Source organism: Odocoileus virginianus, chromosome 33 (assembly GCF_023699985.2).
Source record: "Odocoileus virginianus isolate 20LAN1187 ecotype Illinois chromosome 33, Ovbor_1.2, whole genome shotgun sequence".
NCBI classification, from domain to species: Eukaryota; Metazoa; Chordata; class Mammalia; order Artiodactyla; family Cervidae; genus Odocoileus; species Odocoileus virginianus.
In genome coordinates this window covers 10,588,818-10,616,017 of record NC_069706.1, presented here as the reverse complement: position 1 = coordinate 10,616,017, position 27,200 = coordinate 10,588,818, and the positions used below count along the sequence as shown (strand labels likewise).

Sequence of the window (27,200 nt, the reverse complement as noted above, 5' to 3'; positions counted from 1 at the left end):
TTCTTTGGAGAGTATATAACTCCATTGCTAACACTAGCAAAGGGGTACTCTTTTGCCCCCTTCTGATGCCTATGTCAGAAGCTTTCTCTATCTCCCTTATACTTTAATAAAACTTTATGACACACACACACAAAAAAAGAAATTACTCACATTCTAAGTGAGAGAAATTTCTCACATTACGCACAATGTGTTGAAAGTGGTCACCAATATTCCTACCTACGTGCTTGTAGAAAACACTGCAATGATCTTCAGCAGGCTGCATCTCCTGAAACCCCAGGGGTGGAGGAGAAAAATGCAAACGCCACTGAAAACACACGAGACAGGCTGAGCCATGCGGACACCAGGGAAGAGCAGGTGGTAAGGACGCTAACAAGCAGGGAAGTCCGTGCGAAGCATCTAACGCAGGCAGTGGGAACTCGGCTCCACCCTGAAACCGTGAACAAACCACTGCGTCCTTGTCTTTTGAAGTAAAATGATGCAGACCCAAGAGTTAATGACTGGGAAATGTGAAGATGTCGAAACAAAGACTAGCTTTGGGGCTAGGGAACTGGTAACAATTTAGACTGGTGTTTCTGCCACACAGCAGAACCAAGGAACTCCCAGTTTCCTGAAACATAAAGGTCTGACACACACACTCCTGAGTTGCTTTCACAGGAAGCAGGCTCCCTCCAGAGGAAAACTGCTGACCACAACACCACAGACCCTAGGCTGGTAGAAACTAGAAGGTTGATGATGCTTGAAACTTCATCCTGATGCCAACCAATCCAAGAACTGTCCATGAGCTTATCACACCCTGCCCCTCGAACACTATAAAACTCCATTCTCCAGGGTGGGTCACACGGTCTTCAGGGCATTGTGGCCCCCTTTGCCTGGCAAAGCAATAAAAGCTACTGTTTGCTATTTCACCCAAAACTCTATCTCTGCATTTCTATTCGGCACCAGTGAACAGAGGCTGAGTTTCCACAACAATCTGACAGCTGCTGCGTGTGAATATGGGCCCAGTGGCTCCAGACAATTCAATTTTGTAATTTATGAAATAGTTCAAGCATAAAAAGAAAGAAATATCATACATACATAAGGGAAATAAATAATAGTTAACAAAACAAATACCCGTGCACCCACTCACTGACTATCACTTAAGATACAGAAATATCCGGTGCTTTTAAGAACCTCTTCCCTGTGGGCACTGCACTGACTCCTGTATCTGTCATCCCTTTGGTTTTCTGTGTATGCTCGTCACATCCGACTCTGCGACCCCATGGACTGTAGGCCACCAGGCTCCTCTGTCCATGGGATTTCCCAGGCAAGAATACAGGAGTCGGTTGCCACTTTCTACTCCAGGGGATCTTCCCGACCCAGGGATCGAATCCAGGTCTCGTGCATTGCAGGCAGATTCTTTACTGACTGAGCCACCACGAAAGGTTTTTCTGGCTGGCTCACCACATAGGTGAATTCCCAATCTACCTCCTCTTCCACTCCACTCCTGTACCACTCATCTTTACATAAATGTGTTGTTATTTGCCACCGAACACTCCTGAGGCCCGTCCATACTGATATGCACAGCTGAGGCTCGTCCAGTATCACAGCTGTACTGATCTCTATGCCACACCTTTTAAAAGATCTCCTCTCTTGCTGATGGATGTCCAAGCTGCAGAGTGCTCTGTCATCACGAGCAACGCCATGGGCACGGCTGTCTGTGTCCCTCCTGGGGTGTGTGCGGCCAAGTGTTTCACTACGGTGCGGCTCAAACCTGGATTCTAACACTGGCCAAAATAATTCAATTTAGAAAGAGCATTTGGGGACTTCTCTGGTGGTCCAGTGGTGACGAATTTGCCTTCCAATGCAGGAGATTCAAGTTCGATTCCTGGTCAGGAACCAATATCCCACATGCCATGGGGCCACTAAGCCCGTCCAGTACAACCGCAGAATCTGGGCAACACAACCTCACGCCATGATCAAGACTCAGTGCAGGCAAATTTGAAAAAAAAAAAAAAAAAAAAAAGAACACTGGCAATTATTAATAAAAACTGCATCAACTCTAAATGTGCAAAGAAAATATACCCATGGGCTGGATGCTACTTGTGGGCTGCGGGTCTGCAGCCTTCAACACAGACTGACAGTCCCACGGTAAGCTGCAAAGGAATAATTCTCTAAGCAGGAAGACGATGAATGCTGCCTGTGCTCCTGCCATTAACTGGCTTCACTCAAGGTCAAAGGTCTCAAGTGGACAGACCACCTGACCTTCAGGCAGGTGTTTGTGAATATCACTTTTTACAAAATGAGCTTCTGGAGTCTTTTGGATGGAACAACATGTGACTTTGTACTCACTCATACAAACCCAGAGGGAAGACATACGGGCTACTGACCAATGACAGGTTTATACCCTTTCAAAGGCTGTCTGTATGCTTTCAAAGGCTGTTGCGTTGAAAATCTGACCATCCATTAGTAGGTCACATTGTACACTGTAAATGGCACTACTAAACCTCCCACCACTGACAACGCCTCCGGAGTAGAAATTTTACTTCAATGATAAAAGTTCTAAAACTCAGCAGAGAATATGATGCTAGGTTTGAAAAACTCTATACATTTCAGTCAAAAACAAGCAATGTGACAGATAACATCTATATTTATATGTCTATTATGGAAACAAAATGTTGTCCTAACAGATCCTAAAGTGTCAACAGTGATCGTCTCTGGGATGAATTGCAAGTGAATTTTTTTTTAAGTTTTACTTATCTATAATTTTTTTTCAATGATCCTATGCTACTTTTATTCCTGGTGATACAAGATTGTGACTATCAAATTACCTTGATTTGCAATGGCCACTCTTCTTAAGGGGATTTTCCAGGTGGTGCTAGTGGTAAAGAACCTGCCTGCCAATGCAGGAGACAAAAGAGAAGCAGGTTCAATCCCTGAGTCAGGAAGATCTCCTGGAGAAGGGCATGGAGACCCACTCCAGTATTCTTGCCTGGAGAATCCCATGGACAGGGGAGCCTGGCGGGCTACAGTCCATAGGGTCACAAAGAGTCGGACCCGACAGAAGTGACTTAGCACGCACGCATACACACTCTCCCAAAGAACCCAGAATGGACCCTCTTAAATGAGGAAAGCTTTGGGAACATGGTGAGATTTCAAAACACATTCACCCTCAGATGTGACACCAAGATAGTCCACTGTGCTTTGTAAAAGGCACTGCTTAACAGAAAGCTTCCAAAACGACAGAAGAGCAAATTAACACAATTGACAACCTGATGCTGGAAAAGATTGAGGGCAGGAGGAGAAGGGGGTGGCAGAGGATGAGATGGTTGGAAGGCATCACTGACTCAATGGACATGAGTTTCAGCAAACTCCAGGAGATAGTGGAGGAAATGGAAACCTGGCATGCTTCAGTCCATGTGACTGCAAAGAGTTGGACATGGTTTAGCAAATGAACAATAAACAACAGAGTAGCAATACTGATACCAACCGGTTGTTCAAGTGTTACCAGTAATAAACATGCATTCTGCCTGGCCCAGGACAGGCATTGAGAACGGGGGCTGACGCTGAGAGCACAGTGATTCCCTCTTCACCACTACCATCGTCATCATCAAGTAGGAGAATCTTCGCGATCAGGGGCTGGCACGTTCTTACCTGCTGGCCAAACCTGGCCCATTGCCTGATATGATAAATAAAGCTTTACTGGCACACAGCCACGTCCATTTGTTTAGGTACTGTGTATTGTCTGAGGCTGCTTGCACACGACAACAGAAGGAGTGAGTAGCTACAGCAGAGACTATGTGGTCTACAATGCCTAAAATACATATCATTTGATTGGGGGGCGGGGGAGTACATTTGGTAATCCATGATGGAGAAACTGTGAAGTGCCTATACCAGAAAAGCAAGTTATAATTCTGATGTGTCAAAATAAAAAATTTGCCAGAAACTTACTTTTCTTTCCCTAGATATATAAAAGCTGTTGACACAAAGTTTCAGATGCGAAATGGCACTTTAACTGACGGCCAATTTAATCCACTTGATTTCATCACTTTTCATCCAAATTGACCACCACTTTTGCTTTAAAGTACACACCATCAAAGCAGCTCAAACCTCAAACACCAGGAAGGTGGTTGTTACGTTATTTACAGAGAAACCGATATCTTGCTCTCCTCCTGAGTTGCAGCAAAGGGCTGGGGAATTTTCCATTAATTTTAAAAGCTTTTAACTACCAAAGCAAAAAAGATTTTTCAAGAAGACAAAAAAGGCAATATTTTTGGCATTTAAATTCAGTTTTCTTCACAAAAGGAAAATAATTTCTACATGGTAGGAATTGGGTTGTTACACATTTCATTTAGAGGAGAATTATGGAATTTAAAAGATTCGTTTTCAGAAGCATTCATCTCAGGCACCTGGAAATGAAAGAGCTGGGGCACAGAAGTTGGTCTTTGTAGGAAAAAAGAATTTCCAAGTTTTTGGAAGACTGGCCTCCCTTCTCTCTCTTTACACTGTTAAAAATGGATCTTTTTTTTTAAAACCACCTGGAGGGCGTGGGGGGAAAAAGAACCAAGAGAACCCAATTTCGATCTCCTTTGCTAAAAAAGTCATATTCTTTGCCCTGAGCATGCCACAGAGCTGTCTGCATGACCCAGAGAAGTTGGATCAGGGTATTTTAAAGGTTCTGTGAAGGGGAAAGAAACTTTTAAGAAGTACCTGTCACTGTGTAAAGGAGGCTGACAGCTTGCCCTGGCGAGGCTGGGTTTTAGGTACGGAAATGGAGCCTGTGAGTCACGTCGAGGAGGCAGGGTATACTCAGGTCTGTGTTTCGCCGGGTATGGAGTTAAAACATACCTGCGTCAAGGGAAGTGGCAGAAAAAGCAGGATGCTAATGGGGGAAAAAATTAGCCACGAAGGATGCTGTGAGACAGAGTTGCCTTCTGATAAACAATACGCAGAGAGCTGTTGGCAACTTGGCCGGCAAAAGTTCTGAGATGGGGAGGAGGGGAAGGAAGGGCTAGGGGCTCTGGCAGCCCCTCCAGACAGGATGAGTGAGGACTGTCCTGAGTGTCACAGCTGGACTTCCCTGGTGGTCTGGTGGTTAAGACTCTGTGCTTCCACTGCGGGGGCTGATGTTGTTCCGTCACTGGACTGCAGCACACCAGGCTTCCCTGTCCTTCACCATCTTCTGAAGTTTACTCAAATTCATGTCCATGGAGTCGGTGATGCCATCCAACCATCTCATTCTCTGTCGCCCTCTTCTCCTCTTGCCTTCAATCATTCCCAGCATCAGGGTCTTGTCCAATGGAGTCAGCTCTTCTCATCAGGTGGCCAAAGTAGTGAAGCTTCAGTTTCAATCTTTCTAATGAACATTCAGGATTGATTTCCTTTAGGATGGACTGGTTTGATCTCCTTGCAGGGGCATGGGGGTGGATTCAATTCCTGACTGGGGAACTACAATCCCTCCCTTTTCGGCATGGCTAAAAAAAAAACCCCACAAAAACCAAAAAGCATGACAGTAAATTCCAAGGGAGGCAGGAGGCAGACTACACTGCCCTGTGGTGGGGTGTGGGGTTCCCTAAAGAGGACTGAAGATCCCACTGCTCCTCATCCTGGTCAGGTCAATCCCAGGACAGGCAGCGCAGAGAACCAAGAAGGGGAGGATGCAGAGACATCTTCTCCCTGGGACTCTGACGGCGCTGGGGGCAGGGGTCTAGTCCCAGCGTGGTCCAGAGCAGCTCCAGTGGTGGAAGAAACTGTCTTCAGCCCTGTGACAGCAAGCCAGAGGGAGGCGAGGAGCCAGCCTGGGGAGACAGGCTGTGGAAGGACCTGGGCTGGCCCAGACAGGAAGTGTGGACTCACTTCCTAGAAGAGGATTGGGGCAAGAAGCCACACCCAGTCAGCAGAGACCATCCTTTCTGCGGTCACCATGGCAGTAGGAGGCCACGGCTGCCCAGGTTCCTACAGATGGCACAGGAGTGATGACCACGGACTTCCCTGACCTTGAGTGGAAGGGGCTTGTCCTCAGAAACCAAAACGACTCACCCTCCCTCCCTGCGTGCCCTTACTAGCCCATCTCGGCCCTGGGGAGCACGGTTGTTCATCAGGAGTGTCACTGTGCTCCCCCAGTAGGAAGCAGTGTAAATGATTCCTTGACTGATCTGTAAACATCAGAATCAACACTCCCAGGCTACAGATAAGGACAGGTCCCAGAGGCTGGGTAACAGGGCCGTGTAACACAGCTAGGGCCAACACTGGGACCCTCACACTCTGGCCAGCGTTGAGATAAACCACCTCCACCAGCTCTTCTAGTTCAGATTTAAGGTGCTTTTCAACAGGGAGCAGTTATGAGCTTTGGGCCTGGAATTTCACCCCTAGCTCCCCCACCAGTTACCTATGTGACCTGAAACATCAGCCACCTCCCCATGCCTCACCTTTCTCCTCTAAAAAACAGATAAGAGTAAGACCACTTAGGATCAAGTGAGATAAAGTGCTCAGAAAAATGCCTGGCTTGTACAAGCACAGAACAAACGTTAAGCCAAGCAGCTTGAAAAGGATCTGAACCATCACTGAGAAAGACACCTGCCCCCAAGAACAGAATGGCTCACCATTAATTGACACAAAGGATTCTTTGTGCTTTTGATTTTTCAATCCATTCAAATGTGCCCCCAAAGTGGATTAAATAAAAACCGTTCAACTCATTCTTTCTACACAGTCATTGGATCAAGGCAAGTTATTAGCTGGGCTACATAATTCATTTGATTAATTTCTACCGCCAGGAGCAGGGAGAAGCGTCAAAACCCCAAAGTGGCTTCGAGTCCAACTTTGAGTCTATTTCAAGCTTTGGAAGAGTATTCCACTAGAAGACGGTCATAAAATGTGTCAGGAAATAGAAACCATGTGCTTAACCTCCATGGAGCACTGTCACTTCTCCCAGTAACACCTCTGTAAGTGAAGGCACCGGCTGAATGGGGAGGAGGCACGATCTCAGCCCCTGCTGCCATCAGAACGGGCTCAAAAAAAGAAAAAACCAATTCTGCAGGGGGTGGTGAAAGTGAGGTAAAAGTCTTAGTCACTCAGTCGTGTCTGACTTTTTGCAGCCCCATGAACTGTAGCCCCACCAAGCTCCTCTGTCCATGGGATTCTCCAGGCAAGAATACTGGAGTGGATAGCCATTCCCTTCTCCAGGGGATCTTCCCAACCCAGGGATGGGACCTGGGTCTCTTGCATTGCAGGCAAACTCTACCATCTGAGCCACTGGGGAAGAGGAGGGGGTGGTGGGGAGAGAGAGATCAGATGATTGGGATCAGCATATACATATCAGTATATATAAAATAGGAAGACAAGGGCCTGCTCTAGAGGACAGGGAACCAAACCCAGTATCTTGTAATAACCTAATGTAAAGCAGACAAACAAACAAACAAAATATATATTTATAAGCTACACTGTAACTAAACCTCAACTGAAAAAAAAAAACTATTCTACCATGTCTCTGCTGTGTGACTTAGGATATTCGACTCACCCTTTCTGAGCCTAGTTTCTGACCTCTTGGTAAAAGTATTTGCGAGGATGCATGTGATGCCCCTGTCTAGCTTTTGACACATAGTAGGCACTGGATGTGAACATCTGACTCACTGGGAAAGACCCTGATGCTGGGAAAGATTGAAGGCAGGAGGAGAAGGGGGTGACAGAGGATGAGATGGTTGGACAGCATCACCAATTCAACAGACATGAACTTGAGCAGACTTCAGGAGATGGAGAGGGACAGGGAGGCCTGGTGTGCTATGGTCCATTGGATTGCAAAGAGTTGGATATGACTTGGCATCTGAACACATACACACAGGCGCTTATTAAATGGTATCAACTGAATTATTCTGTACTTAGTAATCATTCATTCACTTCCAGGTGAGTGAACCACTTTGGGCATAACTGACTTATTCCACATAAGAAAGTTGTTCAGATAGACGGTAGCAGCAATGTTCACATACAAGCTTGGACAGAGTTGGTCGAACCTTGGCTTTTGCAAGCCTGTCACCAGAGCCACCGTGCTATGCATTGGCCTCTAGGTGCAAGAGGACAGACAGATGATGGAAAGTTAGATCCTTTAAATAAAACAAGCAAGAGCATCAAGCTATTTGGAGGCAAAGTCCCAGGTCTGGAGAAGTGCCACTTCTAAAATGATGGACACCCTCAGGCAATGCTTTCCACAGGATGTGTCCCAATCACACCCAAGCAGAACTGCTTTTAAAACAAATTTTCAAGCTGGGAGCCTTCAGGTACCTCCCTGAGGGCCCAACTGCAGAGAAACAAGTCTCTCAGCACCACCGGCTTGACCCACAAAACTATACCTTCTTGAGAAGGTCAGAGATGACTGGCTGGGCCTTAGAAAGGAATTCCTATCCAGAGGCTGAGGGCAGAGAGGGGATGGGATGTGTGGCAGTCCACATATCCTGGTGTCAGGGAGAACCAGATGGGCAGGAGAAGGCAAAGGAAAGATAAAGCTGCCCCACGGTACAGAGTGCAGAAAAATAAACATGAATCGTAGCACCTGAAGAGGAGAAGACCCTAAGAGGGATGATAAATGGAGAGTGCTGATAAAAAGAAAACCTGAAGAGACCTGGCTCTGTCTCACTCCGTTCTGTAAGAGTTAATCGCCTCCTGAGAACTTGGTCAAGCCTTTGCTCAAGCTGTGCCTGCAACTCGGGTTGCCCTGCCCTTCCTTATCTTTCTGGCAAATTCCTTTTCTACCTTCAGAACCCAACTTGGAAATGAATGGTCCCACGATACTGTCTCTGAGACACCCTGAGCCATGCCCCTCCATGACCAGTTCTGATGAATTCCTTCCTTTCCTGTGTGACTTCTTTTGACTTCCTGATCACTTGCTACTATTGACTACTCCTTTACAATGCTGACTCCTCTGCCACGTTGCAAGCCCCCTGGAGCGAGAGAGAGGGTGAGTCATCAATGTATCCACTAATCTGGCACTCATTCATTCATGCGTTCATGCACACATTTAAACATTCACTGAGCACTGAAGCAGATCTTGGTCACCTGCCCCTATGGCACGTATTTCCTGTCTAGCAACAGTCTTGGTGTTGACTGGGGATCCACTCCACACCCCAGCCTTCACTCTCATGTCTGAACTGGGCTCCTCCCTGGGCCTTGGCACATGAGAGGTATCCTGCCGTTGGCTGAAGAGGGAGAGGGAAGCTAAGCTGGCTCTATCGGAAGGAACTCAAGGCTTTCCCCAGGAATCAAAATAGAGACTCTTTCTTTTTCCCCTGAAACGTGAACCTGGAAGAACTATCTGCCCAGGGGTTATAACGGCCAGCTGTGACCAGGAGGGATAAACCCACCAAAATGATATCAACCCAGACATGGTAGAGGTAAGAAAGAGAGACAGAGACAGAGACAGAAGCCTGGTAACGGAGCTCACATGCCAAGATTCAGCCACACCTAAAGCCAAACTCTCCCTTCAATCAAGAAATTCTCCTTCCAGGCAGAATCAGGGTAGGCTATGCTCTGCTGTAGTAACAAGCAAACCCTGATATTTTAGCAGCTGCACAGATATGGTCTATCCTGCTCTCCCGAAGTCTGCAGCAGGCCTGGCAGCACGAGGGGCCAATCCCTTCCAAGCGATGACTCGGGGATCCAGGTGAGCATCACCCCATAGCTACGCCACAGGGAAGCATGTGGCTCCCAGGGCCACCACGGCAAAGACAAGGAGAACAAAGGGAATTCACACCAGCTTTCTCTGCTTCAGCCGTGGAGGGCACTCCTTACTTCTACTTACAGCCCACTGGCCAGAACGAGTCCCAGGGCCCCACTCTAACCTAAGGGAGACTGGGAAACGCACCAGCCCTGCCCATCCAGGGAGACAGAAGTGAGACAAGCTTGATGAACACCCAGCAGTCTCTGCCACCACGGGATCAGCCATGCTGCCTGTCACCTGCAGCCAAAAGACTCTGACATTCTATCAGCCCCAGCCGGGTGCCCGGGATCACAGGAGACGCCGGGCCCACAAGAGTGAACAGGAGCTGCCACGGTGGAACTCACAGCACAGTGAGAGGTGGGGGCATGAATGAGGGGAACAAGGACAGACAAGATAGCAAACACACACCACGGCACAGTCAGGACGAGGAGTGGGGACGTGGGGCGGGGTGGCGGGGTGGGGTGGAAGAGGGTTGAGAAATAAGACACCTAGGGATAACAGCTCGGCCTTCGGGAGTGCAGAGGGTGGCTGGGGAAGGTTTCTCAGATGAGTTCTGAAAGCCCAGAAGTCAGTCCAGGAAAATGGGGAGGGGAGGGAAGAAGGAGAAAGAACAGAATTCCAGGTAAGAAACCAACAGGTGGAAAGGTCCAAAGATGAGCGAGACCACATGCATGTGGACACTGACACCAGCTCATGGTGAGCTGAGAAATATGGGCAAAGAAGAAGGCAAGAGCCATGGCACACAGCATCTCACGGAAACATGTGAAAAGGGGTGACACCAATGCTCATGCAGCGCTGTTTGCAACAGCCAAGAAATGAAAGCAATCTAAGTGTCCACTGAGAGTGGAATGGACAAAGTGGACGCGGCATATGTATGCATATATAAACACACATACAATGGAATACTACGCAGCCATTAAAAAGAAAGAAAGAATGCCATATGCCACAAGCTGGATGGATCTAGATATTGTTAGACTGAGTGAAGTCAAGTCAGACAGAGAAGGAGAACTATCAGATGGCATCCTTTATATGTGGAATCTAAAAAGAAATGATACAACTGAACTTATGAAAGAGGTGTTTCTGACAGAGAACGAACTTATGTTTACACAGGGGCAAAGACAGTCAGGGAGTTTGGGATAAACATGTATACTCTGCTATATTTAAACTATATAAACCAACAAAGACCTGCTGTATTAGCAGAGGAAACTCTGCCCAAAGTTATGTGGCAGCCTGGATGGGAGGGGAGTTTGGGGGGGGAAATGGATACATGTATATGGATGGCTGAGTCCCTTTGCTGTCCACCCGAAACTATCACAACATTGTTGATCAGCTATAGTCCAATACAAAATAAAAAGTTTTAAAAAGGGAGCGGGGACTACATTTAAACAACTCAAAGGGCAAAGAGGAGCCACTGGAATTTTAAGCCGGGGGATAGTGCTGGGGTAGTTTTTCATTATTCCCTCCACGTGCATTAAACTCACCACCCCCCTCCCCCCAACTCAGCATCTGCCTGCCCCAACCCCCGCACCGCCAGTTTCCACGGCTCCCCACTGTTGAGGACACTCCCTAGATGCTCCTGGTCGGGGGTCCACATGGGACAGCCCTGCCCCTTCCTCCACACGGAGCCCAACGCTGACAGCACAGTGCTTCCTGCACCCCTCCACCCAGACCACACAACTCCTCCCCAGGAGACAGTTTCATGAAGCCACTTCCCACCTCAAGAAGGAAAGCAAATATAAAACAGACCCAAGATAGTGTGGGTCTGAAAAGCTGAAAACCAGCCACCATAATTACAACTATTTTTATCCCTTGCCCAAAAAGGAGTAGCAGATCATTTTCCAAGTGTCTCTCTAAGGAGCTTCATATGTTCCATCTCAAGTGCTGCAGGCTCCAGAGATGCCACCATAAACGAGGCTGTAGCAGGAACGGAGCCAAAGAGAAATCCTAGGGTGGAGACACGGAGCGAAAGCAGGGCCTGTGGTAGCATCATCCGTGGAGGGCAGGGGCCACACCACGAGATGGAGAAGAGACGCCCAAAGATCCACGAGAGGGACCAGGAGACGGGCAGGGACATGCGCGAGCTAACAAGGCTGGGATGTGGGCGCGTCCACGCAGGATCCTGGCTGTCCCCGCTCCACACCCCTGGCCAGCGGCACTGGGTGACGAAGGGCCAGGGACCTGCAAGGAAGAGGTCCTACTCGGCGAGAAGGGCACGCTGCCCCAAGGGGAACCTTCCCCTCTGCTACCCTGGGAGGGTCGCCTGAGCACAGGACGGTTGGGGACACACGACAAGCAAAAGAGGCATCAGAAGAAGCCATCTAAGCCAGTGCTTGGGCTTTCAGCAGAGACTAAATCAGCCACAATTTCTTCCTATTATCCCTCCTCATCCCTTCATTAAGTCCCTCAGGCTTGACAAGCTCAGAGCTAGCATGCTGGGCAATGCTTTCATCGCCATCATCCCCCTCAGAGTGAAAAGTTGAACCAGCCAGTTAGGAAGGTCTGGCTCCTGCTTCTAGCTAACATGATGCGAAAAGCACTAACTCGAGTCAGACAGTCAAGGCCATAACCTCATTCAATGTGTGAAGCCCGGTGACCGCGGGCAGGTGGCTTATCATCTCCACGCCTCAGTTCCCTCATCTGCAAAGGTGCAGCTATAGTTTTTTCAGTAGTCATGTACAGATGTGAAAGTTGGACCATAAAGAAGGCTGAGCATTAAAGAATTGACATATTCGATCTGTGGTGTTGGAGAAGACTTTTGAGAGTCCCTTGGACTACAAGGAGATCCAAGCAGTCAATACTAAAGGAAATCAACCCTGAGTATTCACTGAAGGACTGAAGCTGTAGCTCTAACACTGTGGCCACCTGATGCAAAAAGCCAACTCATTAGAAAAGATCCTGATGCTGGGAAAGGTTGAGGGCAGGAGGAGAAGGGGGTGACAGAGGATGACAGATGGGTTGGATGGCATCACCGACTCAACAGACACAAGTTTGAGCAAACTCCAGGAGAGGGTGAAGGACAGGGAGGCCTGGCGTGCTGCGATCCATGGGATCACGAAGAGTTGGACACCACTTAGTGACTGAACAACAACAAAAGATGCAGCAGACATTAGATCATACAGTCCAACGTGACACAGTGAGCACAGGGCCGAGAAAGAGAACAAGCCCTCAACTTAGGCTGACCGCTCCTACCATCACTGTCGCCGATGTCAGGGCGTGCTTCTAAGAAAATGTCACCAAGAGCCTAAGAGAGGTCACAGAGTATGAAGCACATAACAGACCCTCACAAAACACTGGGGGGCAGGGGGGAGAAATTCTCCAGGACCAACAATCTAATTTCTTCCACCAATAAACTTCAACTAAAGACTAAATGGAGAGGGGACTTCCTTGGTGGTCCAGTGGTTGAGAATCTGCCTTCTAGAGCAGGGGGTGTGGGTCGGCTCCTTGGTCAGGGAACTAAGACCCCAGACGCTGCAGGGCAACTGAGCCCATGAGCTGCAACCATGCATCACAACGAAGACCAGCAGCAGCCAAAGTAAAATAAAAATAAATAAAATCAATTTTTAAAAAAGCAGGGAGAGGAGAGAGAAAACAGTTGGGAAATCTATAGATTCAAAGAGGCTGAAGGGGTCTACTAACAGATCACAATGTGTGGATAGACCCCGTTTGGAACCCTATCCAAGAGTTTGCTTTTGAAGTGAAAATGTGAACATTGACCAGATATTTGATAATGTTAAGAAATTATTGCTAATTTTTGGGAGTGATATCATAGGATTTTCTTTTTTCTTTGAAAAAGCAGAAGGGCCCTTAGGCTTTATTAGAGACAATTTCCCAAATACTTTGGGAGGAAAACAACATTTTGTCTTGGATGAGCCTCAGTGTATCGAAGAGCAGCTGGGGAAGGCGGGGGAGGCATGGACAAAGCCAGACTGGCTGTGACTTGGCCACTGTTGCAGCTGGGCGACCAGCACCTGAAGGCTCATTATATTCTTCTGTCTATTCTTACATTCCAAGTTTCCATAATATTTTAAATAAGGGAAGAGAAACTGAAGAAGAAAGAATATATATATGTACATATACATACATATTTATGTATGTATTCATACACACATATACATACATATTCTTCCCTGCTGGCTCAGACGGTAAAGCACCTGCCCTACAATGCGAGAGACGCGGGTTCGATCCCTGGGTTGGGAAGATCCTCTGGAGAAGGAAATGACAACCCACTCCAGTACTCTTGCCTGGAAAATCCCATGGGTGGAGGAGCCTGGTAGGCTACAGCCCATGGGGTCGCAAAGAGTCAGACACGACTGAGCAACTTCTCTTTCACTATATATATACATACCTGTATGTATAACTGAATCGCTATGCTGTACACAAAATAAGTAGTTTGAAGAAAGGGACTGCCTATGACCTTTATCGTGGAACTAGCTCACACGTGCACAAGGGCACAGGGAAGCCTGGAAACCACGCCTCCTTATCTCCCACCTGCTTCATTCCCAAGGGGCAGCGCAGTGGTGCTGGGGACAGGGCTGCGGCTGATACTAACGGGAATTAATGCAGAAAGCCAAGCAAACGGGAGGAAGACCTGGGCTTAGCCATCTCCCATGCATCAGGTGCTACGGTTCCTTCCTCAGCAAAGTGAAGAGGGCGAACAGAAAGCCAGAGGCCCTGCAATACTGTTAGTCATAAGAAATAGGAGGAGAAGTGGGCGGCAGAGGATGACATGGTTAGATAGCATCACCGACTCAAAGGACATGAATTTGAACAAACTTTGGGAAATAGTGAAGGACAGGGAAGCCAGGTGTGCTGCAAGTCCGTGGGGTTGCAAAGAGTTGGATACAACTTCATGACTGAACACACATAAGAAATATACATTTGGTCTTGGGCCACAGTTCTCAGTTCCCAAAACCCTTAGAATTTCTTAAGTGTTGAAAATGAACACTTAGAAAGAACACTTAGAACGCCTTAGAAAGGCGTCTTTTGTTACATCAATGAGGTGACTTTGAGAATCACCTAATGATGGGGACTGGGAGCCAGAAGAACCAACCCCGATTAGAGGGTTAGAACTTCCTGTCCTACCTCCTGGGCTCCAGGGAGGGGAGAGGGGCCGGAGGTTGAGTCAATCATCTGTGGTCAATGATCTCATCACTCCTGCTCTGTAAGGAAGCTTCTGTTTTTAATGGACAGGACGGGGTTCTGAAAGCCTCCAGGCTGGTGAACACATGGGTCTGGGGAGAGCAGAGTAGCTGGAGAGGGCATGGATGCCCTACACTCTTTCCCCACATCTTGTCCTATGTGTCTCTTCCATCCGGCTGTTCCTAATTTACATTATTCTACAATAAACCAGATATCTGGTGAGTAAAATGTCTGAGTTCTGTGAGCTACTCTAGCACATTAGGGCTTTCCTGGTGGCTCAGATGGTAAAAAATCTGCCTGCAATGCAGGAGACCCGGGTTCAATCCCTGGGTTGGGAAGATCCCCTGGAGAAGTGGACGGCAACCTACTCCAGTATTCTTGCCTGGAGAATTCCATGGACAGAGGAGGCTGGAGGGCTACAGTCCATGGGGTCAAAAAGAGTCGGACACTACTGAGTGACTAGCGTGCACACGCACACACACACACCTTTTACAGATAGGGCTTCCCAGGTGGCGCTAGTGGTAAAGAATCCTCCTGCCAATGCAGGAGATGCAAGAGCCTGGGGGTTTAATCCCTGGGTCAGGAAGATCCCCTGGAGAGGGAGATGGCAACCCACTCCAGTATTCTTGCCTGGAGAATCCCATGGACAGAGGAGCCTGGCAGGCTACAGTCCACTGGATTGCAAAGAGTCAGACATGATTAAGCAAGCGGCTGAGCACATCTTTTATAGATACAGCTTGAAATACTTAGGAGTGGAAAGAGATGAAAACTCAAAATACCACGAGAAACTGGAGAGTAGGACGAGATAGAGATGAAGCAAGACTGGCCAGGAGTTATTACACCAACTGTCAAAGCCAAATTATGGGTGTTTGGAAGCTGATGAAACGCTTCCATTTTGGTACCTTTCTAAAATAAAAAGATTTTGAGAACTCCTTGGAGATTTGGCCTTGTTAGTCATTCACACTTTATTGGGAATTATCCCTAGCCCTCCAGAAAGGAGGATTCCTCACCAGTCTTCATTCACACATAACAACTGCACTTCAATACCCAGTTTTGAAGGGTAAGCAATCTTTCTTCCCCTTAGGAAGTGAGAGCATAGTCTCAATCCACCCAGCAACATGGAATATTAAAACACAAAAACAAACCCACATCAAATGCTTCATTTTGAGGAAAAGTTTAATGGATATCTCAGCTCAGAGTTTGGTACTCTGAACCCTTACACAGAACCCAGGCTTTTATTTAAAAGTCTGTTTTTGTTTTTATAAAAATGACTCTCAGATCCATCAAGAGTGTTGAAACCCATTGGTGCTGATTTATGAAGCCGGCGCTGCTGGTATAACTCCTCCCAAGGTCCTGGCTGCTTCAGGAACTCTTCCGTTTTATTAAAATGATGATTACATTCACAGTTCTCCACAGCATGTGATTATGAATGTATTTTTTACCAGCTTGATGCTTAAGCTTACTTCTCCATTAATAGTAACTCTGCCTTTATAATGAGAACAAATGCCACTAATACACATTTATTTCACCCATGAGCAAAAATTCAGGGACTAACTACATTCACACAGTAAATGATAAGTATCCTATAATTTGAAAAATCAATCAACAGCTAGCTGAGTCCTTCCACACAGGAGGAAGTAAAGATCTGTTTGCTGAGGACGGACTGGCAGCATCGTACACAGCACACAGGCAGGCATACAGCGGGGAAGCGGGGGCTGTGAGCAAGACTTAGGACAGCGTGGAGAAGGCAGAACAAAGGAGCCTGGACAGACAGACAGGAAAGGGAAAGGCATCTGCGCATCACAGACACTTATGAAGCTTCATATCAACTAAGGCAGCGGTCCCCAACCTTTCTGGCACCAGAGACCGCTTTCATGGAAGATAATTTTTCTATAGACCGGGGATTGGGGGGTGACGATGGTTTGGGGATGATTCAAGTGCATTACATTTACTGTGCACTTTATTTCTATTATTGCTACATCCACTCCACCTCAGATCATCAGGCATGAGACCTCAGAGGTCGGGGACCCCTGAGCTAAGGTACTTTGGACGTAAGTAACAGAGACAGATTCTAAGCTGAGCTACAAAGGAATTACTGTCAACAGTCAGGAAGTTGGGAGCACTTGGCCCAGAGAAGGAAATGAAGCCAGAATAGCTCTGGCCAGTTCACACAGGAACAGAGAGTCCTCAGGACTTGGCTGTTGAATAAATGGCCTCTCAAGCATTCTCGGCATTCTTGGTCAATTCGGGAGCTAAAGCCCCAAGTGCCAGGGCTCAGCTCACAGGCCTGCCCCCGGGCCTAAGGAGGGCAGGGCTTACCCCCCAACTGGGATGGCAGGACACGGTGGGGCCACCATTCCTCCGAAGAACATCGGCGTAGAAGGGAGAAAGCAAGCACAAGGGAACCTCCTGTCCACTCCAGGCACTGAAGCAGATTCTTTACATTTAATCCTCAAAGCAACCCTACCAGGAGGTATTACCTGCCCAAGTTTACTGACAGCAACACTGAGGTTCAGAGAGGTCAGGTGACCTGCTCAGGGGTACATGGTGGTGAGGGGGCCAAGCTGAACTCAGTCTGATGCAGGATACCTGTGCTCTCCAAGCCACCAGGCTACAGGAGGCGATGTGGGTCCAAAATCTGAATGCCACCAATATTCTCCATTTTTCCTGATGGCAACTGCTAGGAAAAAAGTGGGAAATGAGTCCAAATCAAGAGAACTGTATTTGAAAGGGTTAAAGAAGAGTCTTAGAGCAGATCTGTCTTGGACATGTCCAGTATCTTTTATCCTCAATGCCCTTGGTGAGAACAAATCCATTCCCTCTGATGCCGAGATCTTCAGGAGGGATGGGAAGCGGACAAAAGAAATTTCTGAGCATCGTCACTGGCAGTCACAAAGAAAAGGGGAAGAACATTTGAGAAGCTCCGATTAGACATCCAAACTGCAAAACTGCTGAAGACAAAGTTCAAGGAGCCCATGAGGCAGGTGCCACTCTATGCCTGCACCTCTGGCCCTTCAAACCTGATTCTTAATGATCATAATGGACGCGTCTTCCTCACCCCCCACCCAGAACAGGAGCTTCCCCAGAGGCAGGTACTGTGTCTTGTTCATCTGTGTAACCTACACCGAGGAGCCTTGGCTATTCAGATGCTACCCACGGATGAAACATCAATGACTTTGCAATCAAAAATGGAGAAAAACTCAGTCTAGGGAAGAAGAAGCCATTTGAGGAACATCTCTGCTTCAGACACATCTCTGTTGGCTCACTTTCTAGAGTCATCAATTCTACTGCTCCTGGGGGAAGGGAAGCCGCTGAAGGTGGAGAACAGGAAGCTGAAGGCTGGACACTGAGTAAATATGTGCTGGATGAGTGGGTACCGCCCATCTGTCACTCAAAGTCCCCTCCAGACTCTCCAAGCTAAAACTCCCCCTAAAACTGACAGCCAGAAAAACGTGCGCCTCCTCCAAAGAGCCCTGATTCCTCTTACTAGATACGGAATCCCCTCCACCAGGATGCTCTGAGTGGAAGGCATGCCCTGTACAATTCCCCCCTCACCCTGAGCGGCGAGCGCAGTCCATCCGTCACTCTTTGAACATGACCCTGAGTAGCTAAACCCACTTGATTGGCTGTCGTCCCATTCAATACTTATAAAGCTCCTACTGTGCGCTGGAGCCGAACTGGGCAATGAACATACCCTGAAAAAGTCAACAGCCACAGGTCGCCAGAGGAGCTCCCAGCCTGGCATTCTCCCATAAGTCGTTTCAGAAGCAGGTTGGTACCAGAGCAGATAGAACGAATTTCTTCCTCATGTGGTAAGAGAGGGTGTGAGCGAGGCCCCCTCCAGCAGGTTCAAAATCGCTGATGGGCCACACATCTGTCAGCTACCACTGGGGACCCCCCTCATCTCCCTCCATGCCTGGCTCTCTGGGACCACTGCCTAGCCTTTCTCTTCAAAAACTCTTCCTCAGGGAGCCCGGCCTTCCAGTGCACAGCAAGAAGATGGGTCTGGGCCCTGGGGCTAGACGGCCTGAGGGACTCGAACTCAGCCCTGCTTCTTATCAGCGGAGGAACTCCAGATAAGCTACCTCACGTCTCAAAATCTCATGAGTGGACAGCAGCTTCCTCAAGGAACTCGGCTGAGGACCGCGAGGGTTCACAGACGTGACGTCACAGCACAGCCAGGAGAAATCAAAGTGCATGCTGCCAGCGGGCGGCCAGGATCACCGTGGCTCTTACATGACGTTTGATATTAGTATTCTTCCCTGCCAGATTAACCTACACCTGCCAGGACTCTCTTCCATCCTGTTTTCAAAAGCTGACCATCACAGGGGTCAGGAACCATCCTTGCACACTCCTCCAGCCCGGGGCCCCTGAGTCTCACCAGCCACTATGTATCCTGTTGCTCCGGGTTCTGTGCTTTTGGTCCAACTGTGTGCAGGTGGGCGGAATGGTTTTCATGCTTTGAAAGACACTTAGAGAAAGAAGGTTCGGGAACTCCCATTTCATTGGGATGAATCAGAGGAGAGTCATTCAATTGTTGGGGTGTTTTAAATAGTCACATTACTTCAAACGAAATGTTTTTACTTCTTTTGCCCTTTGGAAATGCAAAGAGCAGCACGTGGACTCTTCCCCCGCATCCTTTCATTACTCCACTCCAACGTGGGTTTACAACTCCTTCTAGGTAAAAACCGACCCATTAATAAAATGACAGACAAGCATCACGAAGAACGGGCCAACAGAGAGGGTTTGGTAAAAGTCGTGATAAAACGCAGCTCGAAGGCTATTCACAAATGCAAGATGGGTGACAGGACCTCACTTGGCAAACAAAAACAATGAGAAATCAGTGCAGGGTAGTGAATGCCACGGGAGGACCATCTCCAGTCCAACTCCACCTCTCACTGAGCCCACTGACTCCTCTTCTGCCAAGGGTAACAAAGGCAGGGAGAAGGTTTGAGGCTGGCACGGTAAACCTCCTACCCCGGCTGCCACTCCCTCTGATGGAGGAGTTCAACACCGAGCTCTCTCGCAGGCAACAAGAGCAACGATGTCAGGGGCTGGGACACCAACTTCACATCAGATACCTAGATCTTCCCCACCCGTCAGTGCTGGAACACAGTGAGGTGGTGAGACCCTCTCACAGTCACAGCGGGTGGGGACAGGGCACCCAATGAACACCTAATCAACCAGCCAACCAACTGAGCAGTCAGCCCATGAATGGACCGTGGTGCTTCCTCAGTCAGTCAGGCAGTTACTTCCTCCTGACCCCCTTTTGCAAGCTCAAGCTTCTGATCGCCGCCCCAGGCCCAGAGTCCAAAGGAATCCAGGGACAAGAGCGCTGGCCTCTATGCTTGGCGGGTCTGACGACATCCTCACAAGTGGACAACTTGTCCTGGCTTCCCTGAAGGGACAGGAGCTCCCGACCCCTTTCCCTCCGGCCAGAACCCTTCACCCTTCATAGCTCAGTGGCCCTTCATTCACTCAGCAACCAGAGACGTCCCTGTCCCAGGAGAATGGCAAATACTTTCTTTCAAGGACTGTTTAGCTAATTTGGCAACAAACGGTCAGTGAGAATACAGAGATGGAAGACAGCCTCTGCCACCCAGAGACTCAGAGTCCGCCAGTTCCTGAGGGTAAGGGTCTTGCTCCTCTCTCCACCTGGGCTTTCCTCCACCAGCCAACTCTAGTCTCATGACCCCACAGAATGGGGGTCCACGGATGGGCGTGGTGGTGGCAGAGACCCTCCAGGTGTTAGGGGAACCACTGACCGAAACCACCCACCCTGGCCAGGCCCCATAGTAACTCACCTGCATGAGTTATCTTAAGCAGGAGGTCCTGGGAAGGAACACGGAACTAACAAGCTACCACCATCCGGAAGAATTCGGGAAAGGTCAAAAGGAAAGAGGAGACACCAGCCCACAAGTCCCACCAACCTTCCAGAATGTGTCCCACTGGAATCCTTCTTGGCTAAGTAATACACACACCACTAGGAAGGTCCCAGAGTCAGAGAGACTGGCCAGAGACAGCCCAGAAACTAACTGTATCATGTGATTCTAGCAGTCCACTGCATCCATATTATCCCATTTCTCAGCACAAAGTTGTATATGATATTCTCTGTTTTAAATATTCTCCAAATCCAACTGTTTTATTATTCTTCACATGATATATGTTTTCTCTCTTACCACAGGTTTCTCATCAATGATATCTTTCAAAGAACCACGTCTTAGGTTTCTGTATCAATTACAACCATTTTATGTTGTTTGTTGGTGGGGGAGGTGGTGGGGAAGTGTCCACTGGTTGTTTTTCTAACATCTGTCTAACATGCTGGGCCCCTGTCTAAAAAGTCCTCTAAGCAGCCAACATCGGGGATGCACATCGACACCATCAGCCTCACCTCGATGAGTTTTCTTTCATAGGAGCTTGCAAGTTCCTCGGCGACTTCTCCGGGCTTCTGCTCAGGGACGGTAACTTCTCCATCAACATTCCAAAGATTTGGGACGACTTTTAGGAAAAGAAAGAATTCCATAAGTAACTTAATCAACCATAAGTCCCTCAATTAAAACAATTTTTTTTTCTTCTTTTCCAAATGGTTTCTCTGGAAAGAAAGCTCTTGCTAAAGAAGAAGAAAAAAAATCACAGTTACTAACTACTTCCACATTGCATCATTTTCACACAAATACAATAAAGTGAATGATAAGCTGTATTTAAAAATGGAATAACTGTCCTCGAGATAGATGCACAGAAGTCTAGGGAACGATCTTGTCACTACTTTCCATTTCAGGGAAAACAGATGATGCTTTGGCAAGATACAAGAGCCTACATGTGCATCTTCTATGTTGGTTAATTTTCTTTTTCTTCAACAAAAAAGTTTTTCAGGGAGGTAGTACCTGCCTACAGCATGAAGTGAAATGGCAGTAGGGCTGCTCAGGTAGCACTTAGAATCAAAGAAGCTTCTGGAAAAACTCCAAAGCCAGTGCACAATGACAATGCAAAGACATCTCCACGAGATACTGGCTCTCAGATCAGCACAAGAATTAGCACAGTACTGTAGGAAACTTTCACACTGTTCTCCATAATGACTTCAGCAATTTGCACTCCCACCAGTGGTGTAGGCGGGCTCCCATTCTCCAACAACATCTTCAGCATTTGCTCTTGGTAGACTTACTGATGGCCATTTTGACTGTTCTGATTTGCATTTCTATAATAATTAGTGATATTGAGCTTCTTTTCATGTGCCTGTTGACCATCTGTATGTCTTCCTTGGAGAACTATCTGTTTAGGTCTTCAGCTCATTTTTGATTGGGCTGTTTTTTCAATATTAAGCTGTATGAGCTAAAGATGGAGTTACCATAGGATCCTGCAATTCTAGATTCTGGGCATCTACCCAGAGGAAACTTTTAAGTTGAAAGGATACATGCATCCGAATTGACAGCAGCTTGATTTACAACAGCCAGGACATGGAAGCAACCTAAATGTCCATTGGCAGATGAATGGTAAAGAAGACGGGGTACATATACAAATGAAATACTATTCAGCCATAAAAAGGAATGAAATAATGCCATTTGCAGCAAGACGTTTGGACCTAGAGACTGCCATACTAAGTACAGTAAGTCACACAGAGAAAGACAAATGTCATAGGGTATCATTTATATGTGGAATCTAAAAAACTGAGGCACATCACATGAACTTCTTAGCAAAACAAAAATAGATTTTTTTTTCAAAGTCACTTATGATTACCAAAGGTGGTAGTTCAGTGGTGGGTATATCAGGAGTTTGGGATTAACATATATATATGACTGTATATAAAACAGGTAAACAACAAGGGCCTACTGTATAATACAAGGAGCTACATTCACTATCTTAAAATTACCTGTAATGGAAAAAAATTTGAAAAGAAAGATAAATATGTACAACTGAATTATTCTGCTATATCCTTGAAGCTAACACAACACTGTAAATCAACTACACTTTAATAAAAAAAATCTGCACAGTTGATGCCCATAGAAACTGCTTCTACAATAGAAACTGATAAAATATGACAGAAGTAGATAAAACCTGGAAAAGAGCCAGATAATTCCAAGTTAAATAGGAGAACAAAAGTAGGAAAAATGCCCACAGGAGCAGTTAAGAAGATCCAGTGGTGTGATTTAAGACTGCAGACTCGCGCCAGGTCTGAAAACAAGCATCAGGGATGCAGAGGCCTGTGTGTCCTGAGATGAGACTCCTGGATGCTCCAATCAAGTGTGATGACATGGAAATGAAGCAAAACAGGAAGCTACGCCTAGTCCTCCGACCACTGGGACGTGGGAGGCATGGATGCGGGTCAGGCACTCAGGCAGAAGTCAACACTGGGAAAGACTAAGCAAAGTAGGAGTGGCTTCTGGGCCTGAACTGTTCGGTGGCTCCACCTTCAGCCCCTCATGGAACCTCCATCAGGCTACAGCTGGTCCGGGCATCTGATTGACCACACAGAACATGCTGGAATAAAACCGTAAGGGATTTCCCATCAGGAAGCTTCCATAAGCCTCTTATTCTTATCCATCAGAGGGCAGACAGAATGAAAACCACAATCACTGAAAACTAATCAAACTGATCACATGGATCACAGCCTCATCTAACTCAATGAATCTATGAGCCATGCTGTGTAGGGCCGCCCAAGATGGGCGGGTCATGGTGGAGAGTTCTGACAAAACTCGGTCTACTGGAGAAGGGGATGGCAAACCACTTCAGTATTATTGCCTTGAGAACCCCATGAACAGTATGAAAAGGCAAAAAGATACGACACTGAAAGATGAACTCCCCGGGTCGACAGGTGCCAGATATGCTACTGGAGAAGAGGGAGAAATAACTCCAGAAAGAATGAAGAGAGAGAGCCAAAGCAAAAACAACGCCCAGCTGTGGATGTGACTGGTGATGGAAGTAAAGTCTATTGCTACAAAGAACAATACTGCATAGGAACCTAGAATGTTAGGTCCATGAACCAAGGTAAACTGGATGTGATCAAACAGGAGATGGCAAGACTGAACATCAACATTTTAGGAACCAGTGAACTAAAATGGACCGGAATGGGTGAATTTAATTCAGATGACCATTATATCTACCACTGTGGGCAAGAATCCCTTAGAAGAAATGGAGTAGCCATCACAGTCAACAAAAGAGTCTGAAATGCAGTACTTGGGTACAATCTCAAAAATGACACATGATTTCTGCTTGCTTCCAAGACAAGCCATTCAATATCACAGTAATCCAAGTCTATGACCGAAATCACTAAAGCTGAAGAAGTTGAAGGTGAACGGTTCTATGAGGACCTACTAGACCTTCTAGAACTAATACCAAAAAAAGGAAAAAAATGTCCTTTTCATCATAGAGGACTGGAATGCAAAAGTAGAAAGTCAAAAGATACCTGGAGTAACAGGCAAGTATGACCTTGGAGTACAAAATGAAGCAGGGCAAAAGCTAACAGAGTTTTGCCAAGAGAACACACTGATCATGGCAAACACCCTCTTTCAACAACAGAAGAGAAAACTCTACACATGGACATCACCAGATGGTCAACACCAAAATCAGACTGGTTATATTCTTTGCAGCCAAAGATAGAGAAACTCTATACAGTCAGCAAAAACAAGACCAGGAGCTGACTGAGGCTCAGATCATGAACTCCTTATTGCCAAATTCAGACTTAAACTGAAGAAAGTAGGGAAAACCACTATACCATCCAGGTAAGACCTAAATCAAATCCCTTATGATTATACAGTGGAAGTGACAAATGGATTCAAGGAATTAGATCTGACAGAGTGCCTAAAGAACTATGGACGGAGGTTCATGACATTGTACAGGAGGCACCATCCCCAAGAAAAAGAAATGCAAAAAGGCAAAATGGCTGTCTGAGGAAGCCTTACAAATGTCTGAGAAAAGAAGAGAAGCAAAATGCAAAGGAGAAAAGGAAAGATATACCCATCTGAATGCAGAGTTCCAAAGAATAGCAAGGAGAGATAACAAGGTCTTCCTTAGTGATCAATGAAAACAAATCAAGGAAAACAATAGAATGGGAAAGACTATAGATCTCCAGAAAATCAGAGACACCAAGGGAACAATGTCATGCAGAGATGGGCACAATAAAGGACAGAAATGGTAGGGACCTAACAGAAGCAGAAGATATTAAGAAGAGGTGGCAAGAATACATAGAAGAACGGTACAAAAAAGATCTTCATGACCCAGATAACCACGATGGTGTGATCACTCAGCTAGACTCAGACATCCTGAAATGCAAAGTCAAGTGGGCCTTAGGAAGCATCACTACAAACAAAGCTAGTGGAGGTGATGGAATTCCAGCTGAACTATTTCAAATCCTAAAAGATGATGCTGTGAAACTGCTGCACTCAATAATGCCAGCAAATTTGGAAAACTCAGCAGTGGCCAGAGGACTGGAAAAGGTCAGTTTTCACTCCAATCCCAAAGAAAGGCAATGCTCAAACTACCACACAATTGCACTCATCTCACACGCTAGGAAAGTGATGCTTAGAATTCTCCAAGCCAGACTTCAGCAATACGTGAACCGAGAACTTCCAGATGTTCAAGCTGGCTTTAGAAAAGGCAGAGGAACCAGAGAGCAAATTGTCAACATCCGCTGGATCATCAAAAAAGCAAGAGAGTTTCAGAAAAACATCTATTTCTGCTTTATTGACTATGCTAAGGCCTTTGACTGTGGGTTCACAATAAACTGTGGAAAATTCTGAAACAGATGGGCATATCAGACAGCTTGACTTGCCTCTTGAGAAACCTGTATGCAGGTCAGGAAGCAACAGTTAGAACTGGACATGGAATAACAGACTGGTTCCAAATAGGAAAAGGAGTAAGTCAAGGCTGTATATTGTCACCCTGCTTATTTAACTTATATGCAGAGTACATCATGAGAAACACTGGGCTGGAAAAAGCACAAGCTGGAATCCAGATTGCTGGGAGAAATATCAATAACCTCAGATATGCAGATACCACTACCCTTATGGGAGAAAGTGAAAAAGAACTAAAGAGCCTCTTGATGAAAGTGAAAAAGGACAGTGAAAAAGTTGGCTTAAAACTCAACATTCAGAAAACTAAGATCATGGCATCTGGTCCCATCACTTCATGGCAAATAGATGGGGAAACAGTGGAAACAGTGGCTGATTTTATTTTTCTGGCCTCCAAAATCACTGCAGATGGTGACTGCAGCAATGAAATTAAAAAACGCTTACTCCTTGGAAGGAAAGTTATGACCAACCTAGACAGCATGTTAAAAAGCAGAGACATTACTTTGTCAAAAGGTCCGTCTAGTCAAGGCTATTGTTTTTCCAGTGGTCATGTATGGATGTGAGAGTTGGACTGTGAAGAAAGCTGAGCTCCAAAGAATTGATGCTTTTGAACTATGGTGTTGGAGAAGACTCTTGAGAGTCCCTTGGACTGCAAGGAGGTCCAACCAGTCCATCCTAAAGGAGATCAGTCCTGGGTGTTCACCGGAAGGACTGATGCTGAAGCTGAAACTCCAATACTTTGGCCACCTGATGCGAAGAGCTGACTCATTTGAAAAGACCCTGATGCTGGGCAAGATTGAGGGCAGGAGGAGAAGGGGACGACAGAGGATGAGATGGTTGGATGGCATCACCGACTCAATGGACTTGAATTTGAGCAAATTCTGGGAGATGGTGAAGGACAGGGAAGCCTGGCGTGCTGCAGTCCATGAGATTGCAAAGGTCAGACACGACTTAGCAAATTAACAAGGACAACACAACAGAGACACAATAAAGAGTAAGTACTGATTTTTTTAAAGTCTTTCTAAAGGCGCCACCCTTACAGAAAAAGAGAATCAAAGAAAACATAACAAAATTTCAAAAGCTGAGAAGCAGACCAGCAACTGGTGAATAATTTGACAGACCTGAGAAAATTTCATTCTCAGCGGCAAGTAGGCAACTCCAAAATACACTGTTTAAAATGAACAACTTGCTTAAACTGCTGAACAAGACACTTCCAGGAGTAAGGGTGAACACCAGCTAACAGTCCAAAGAAGGGATTAACAAATCGGTCTTAAGAAGCAACTAGCAGATGACTAACGGGCTTATTCTTTGGAAATGGTGGGGGGAAAGAAAAAGTAGCTGTGCCTGAATTGAAGGTAGAGGTATCTTACTGACAATAGAGATAAAAACAATACGTAATAAACTTTTGAAGTTCTCCCAATTTTCTCCCCTTCGCAACTCCCAGTGTGTTAGTCACTCAGTCGTGTCCAATTCTTTAGGACCCCATGGACTATAACCTACCAGGCTCCTCTGTCCGTGGATTTCTCTAGGCAAGAAAACTGGTGTGGACTGCCATGCCCTTCTCCAGGAGATCTTCCTGACCCAGGGAGTGAATG

General features: G+C 46.7%; 1 protein-coding gene across 2 annotated transcripts in view; it reads right to left on the bottom strand.

Moving 5' to 3' along the window:
* The window catches only part of SNX29 (sorting nexin 29), a 577,193-nt gene that overhangs the window by 262,962 nt on the left and 287,031 nt on the right, over positions 1-27,200 (bottom strand). For both annotated transcript variants that reach the window (XM_070460803.1, XM_070460804.1), the window contains exon 15: positions 21,213-21,319. In XM_070460803.1, the coding sequence (XP_070316904.1) occupies positions 21,213-21,319 (107 nt within the window). The remainder of the gene's footprint in view (positions 1-21,212; positions 21,320-27,200) is intronic.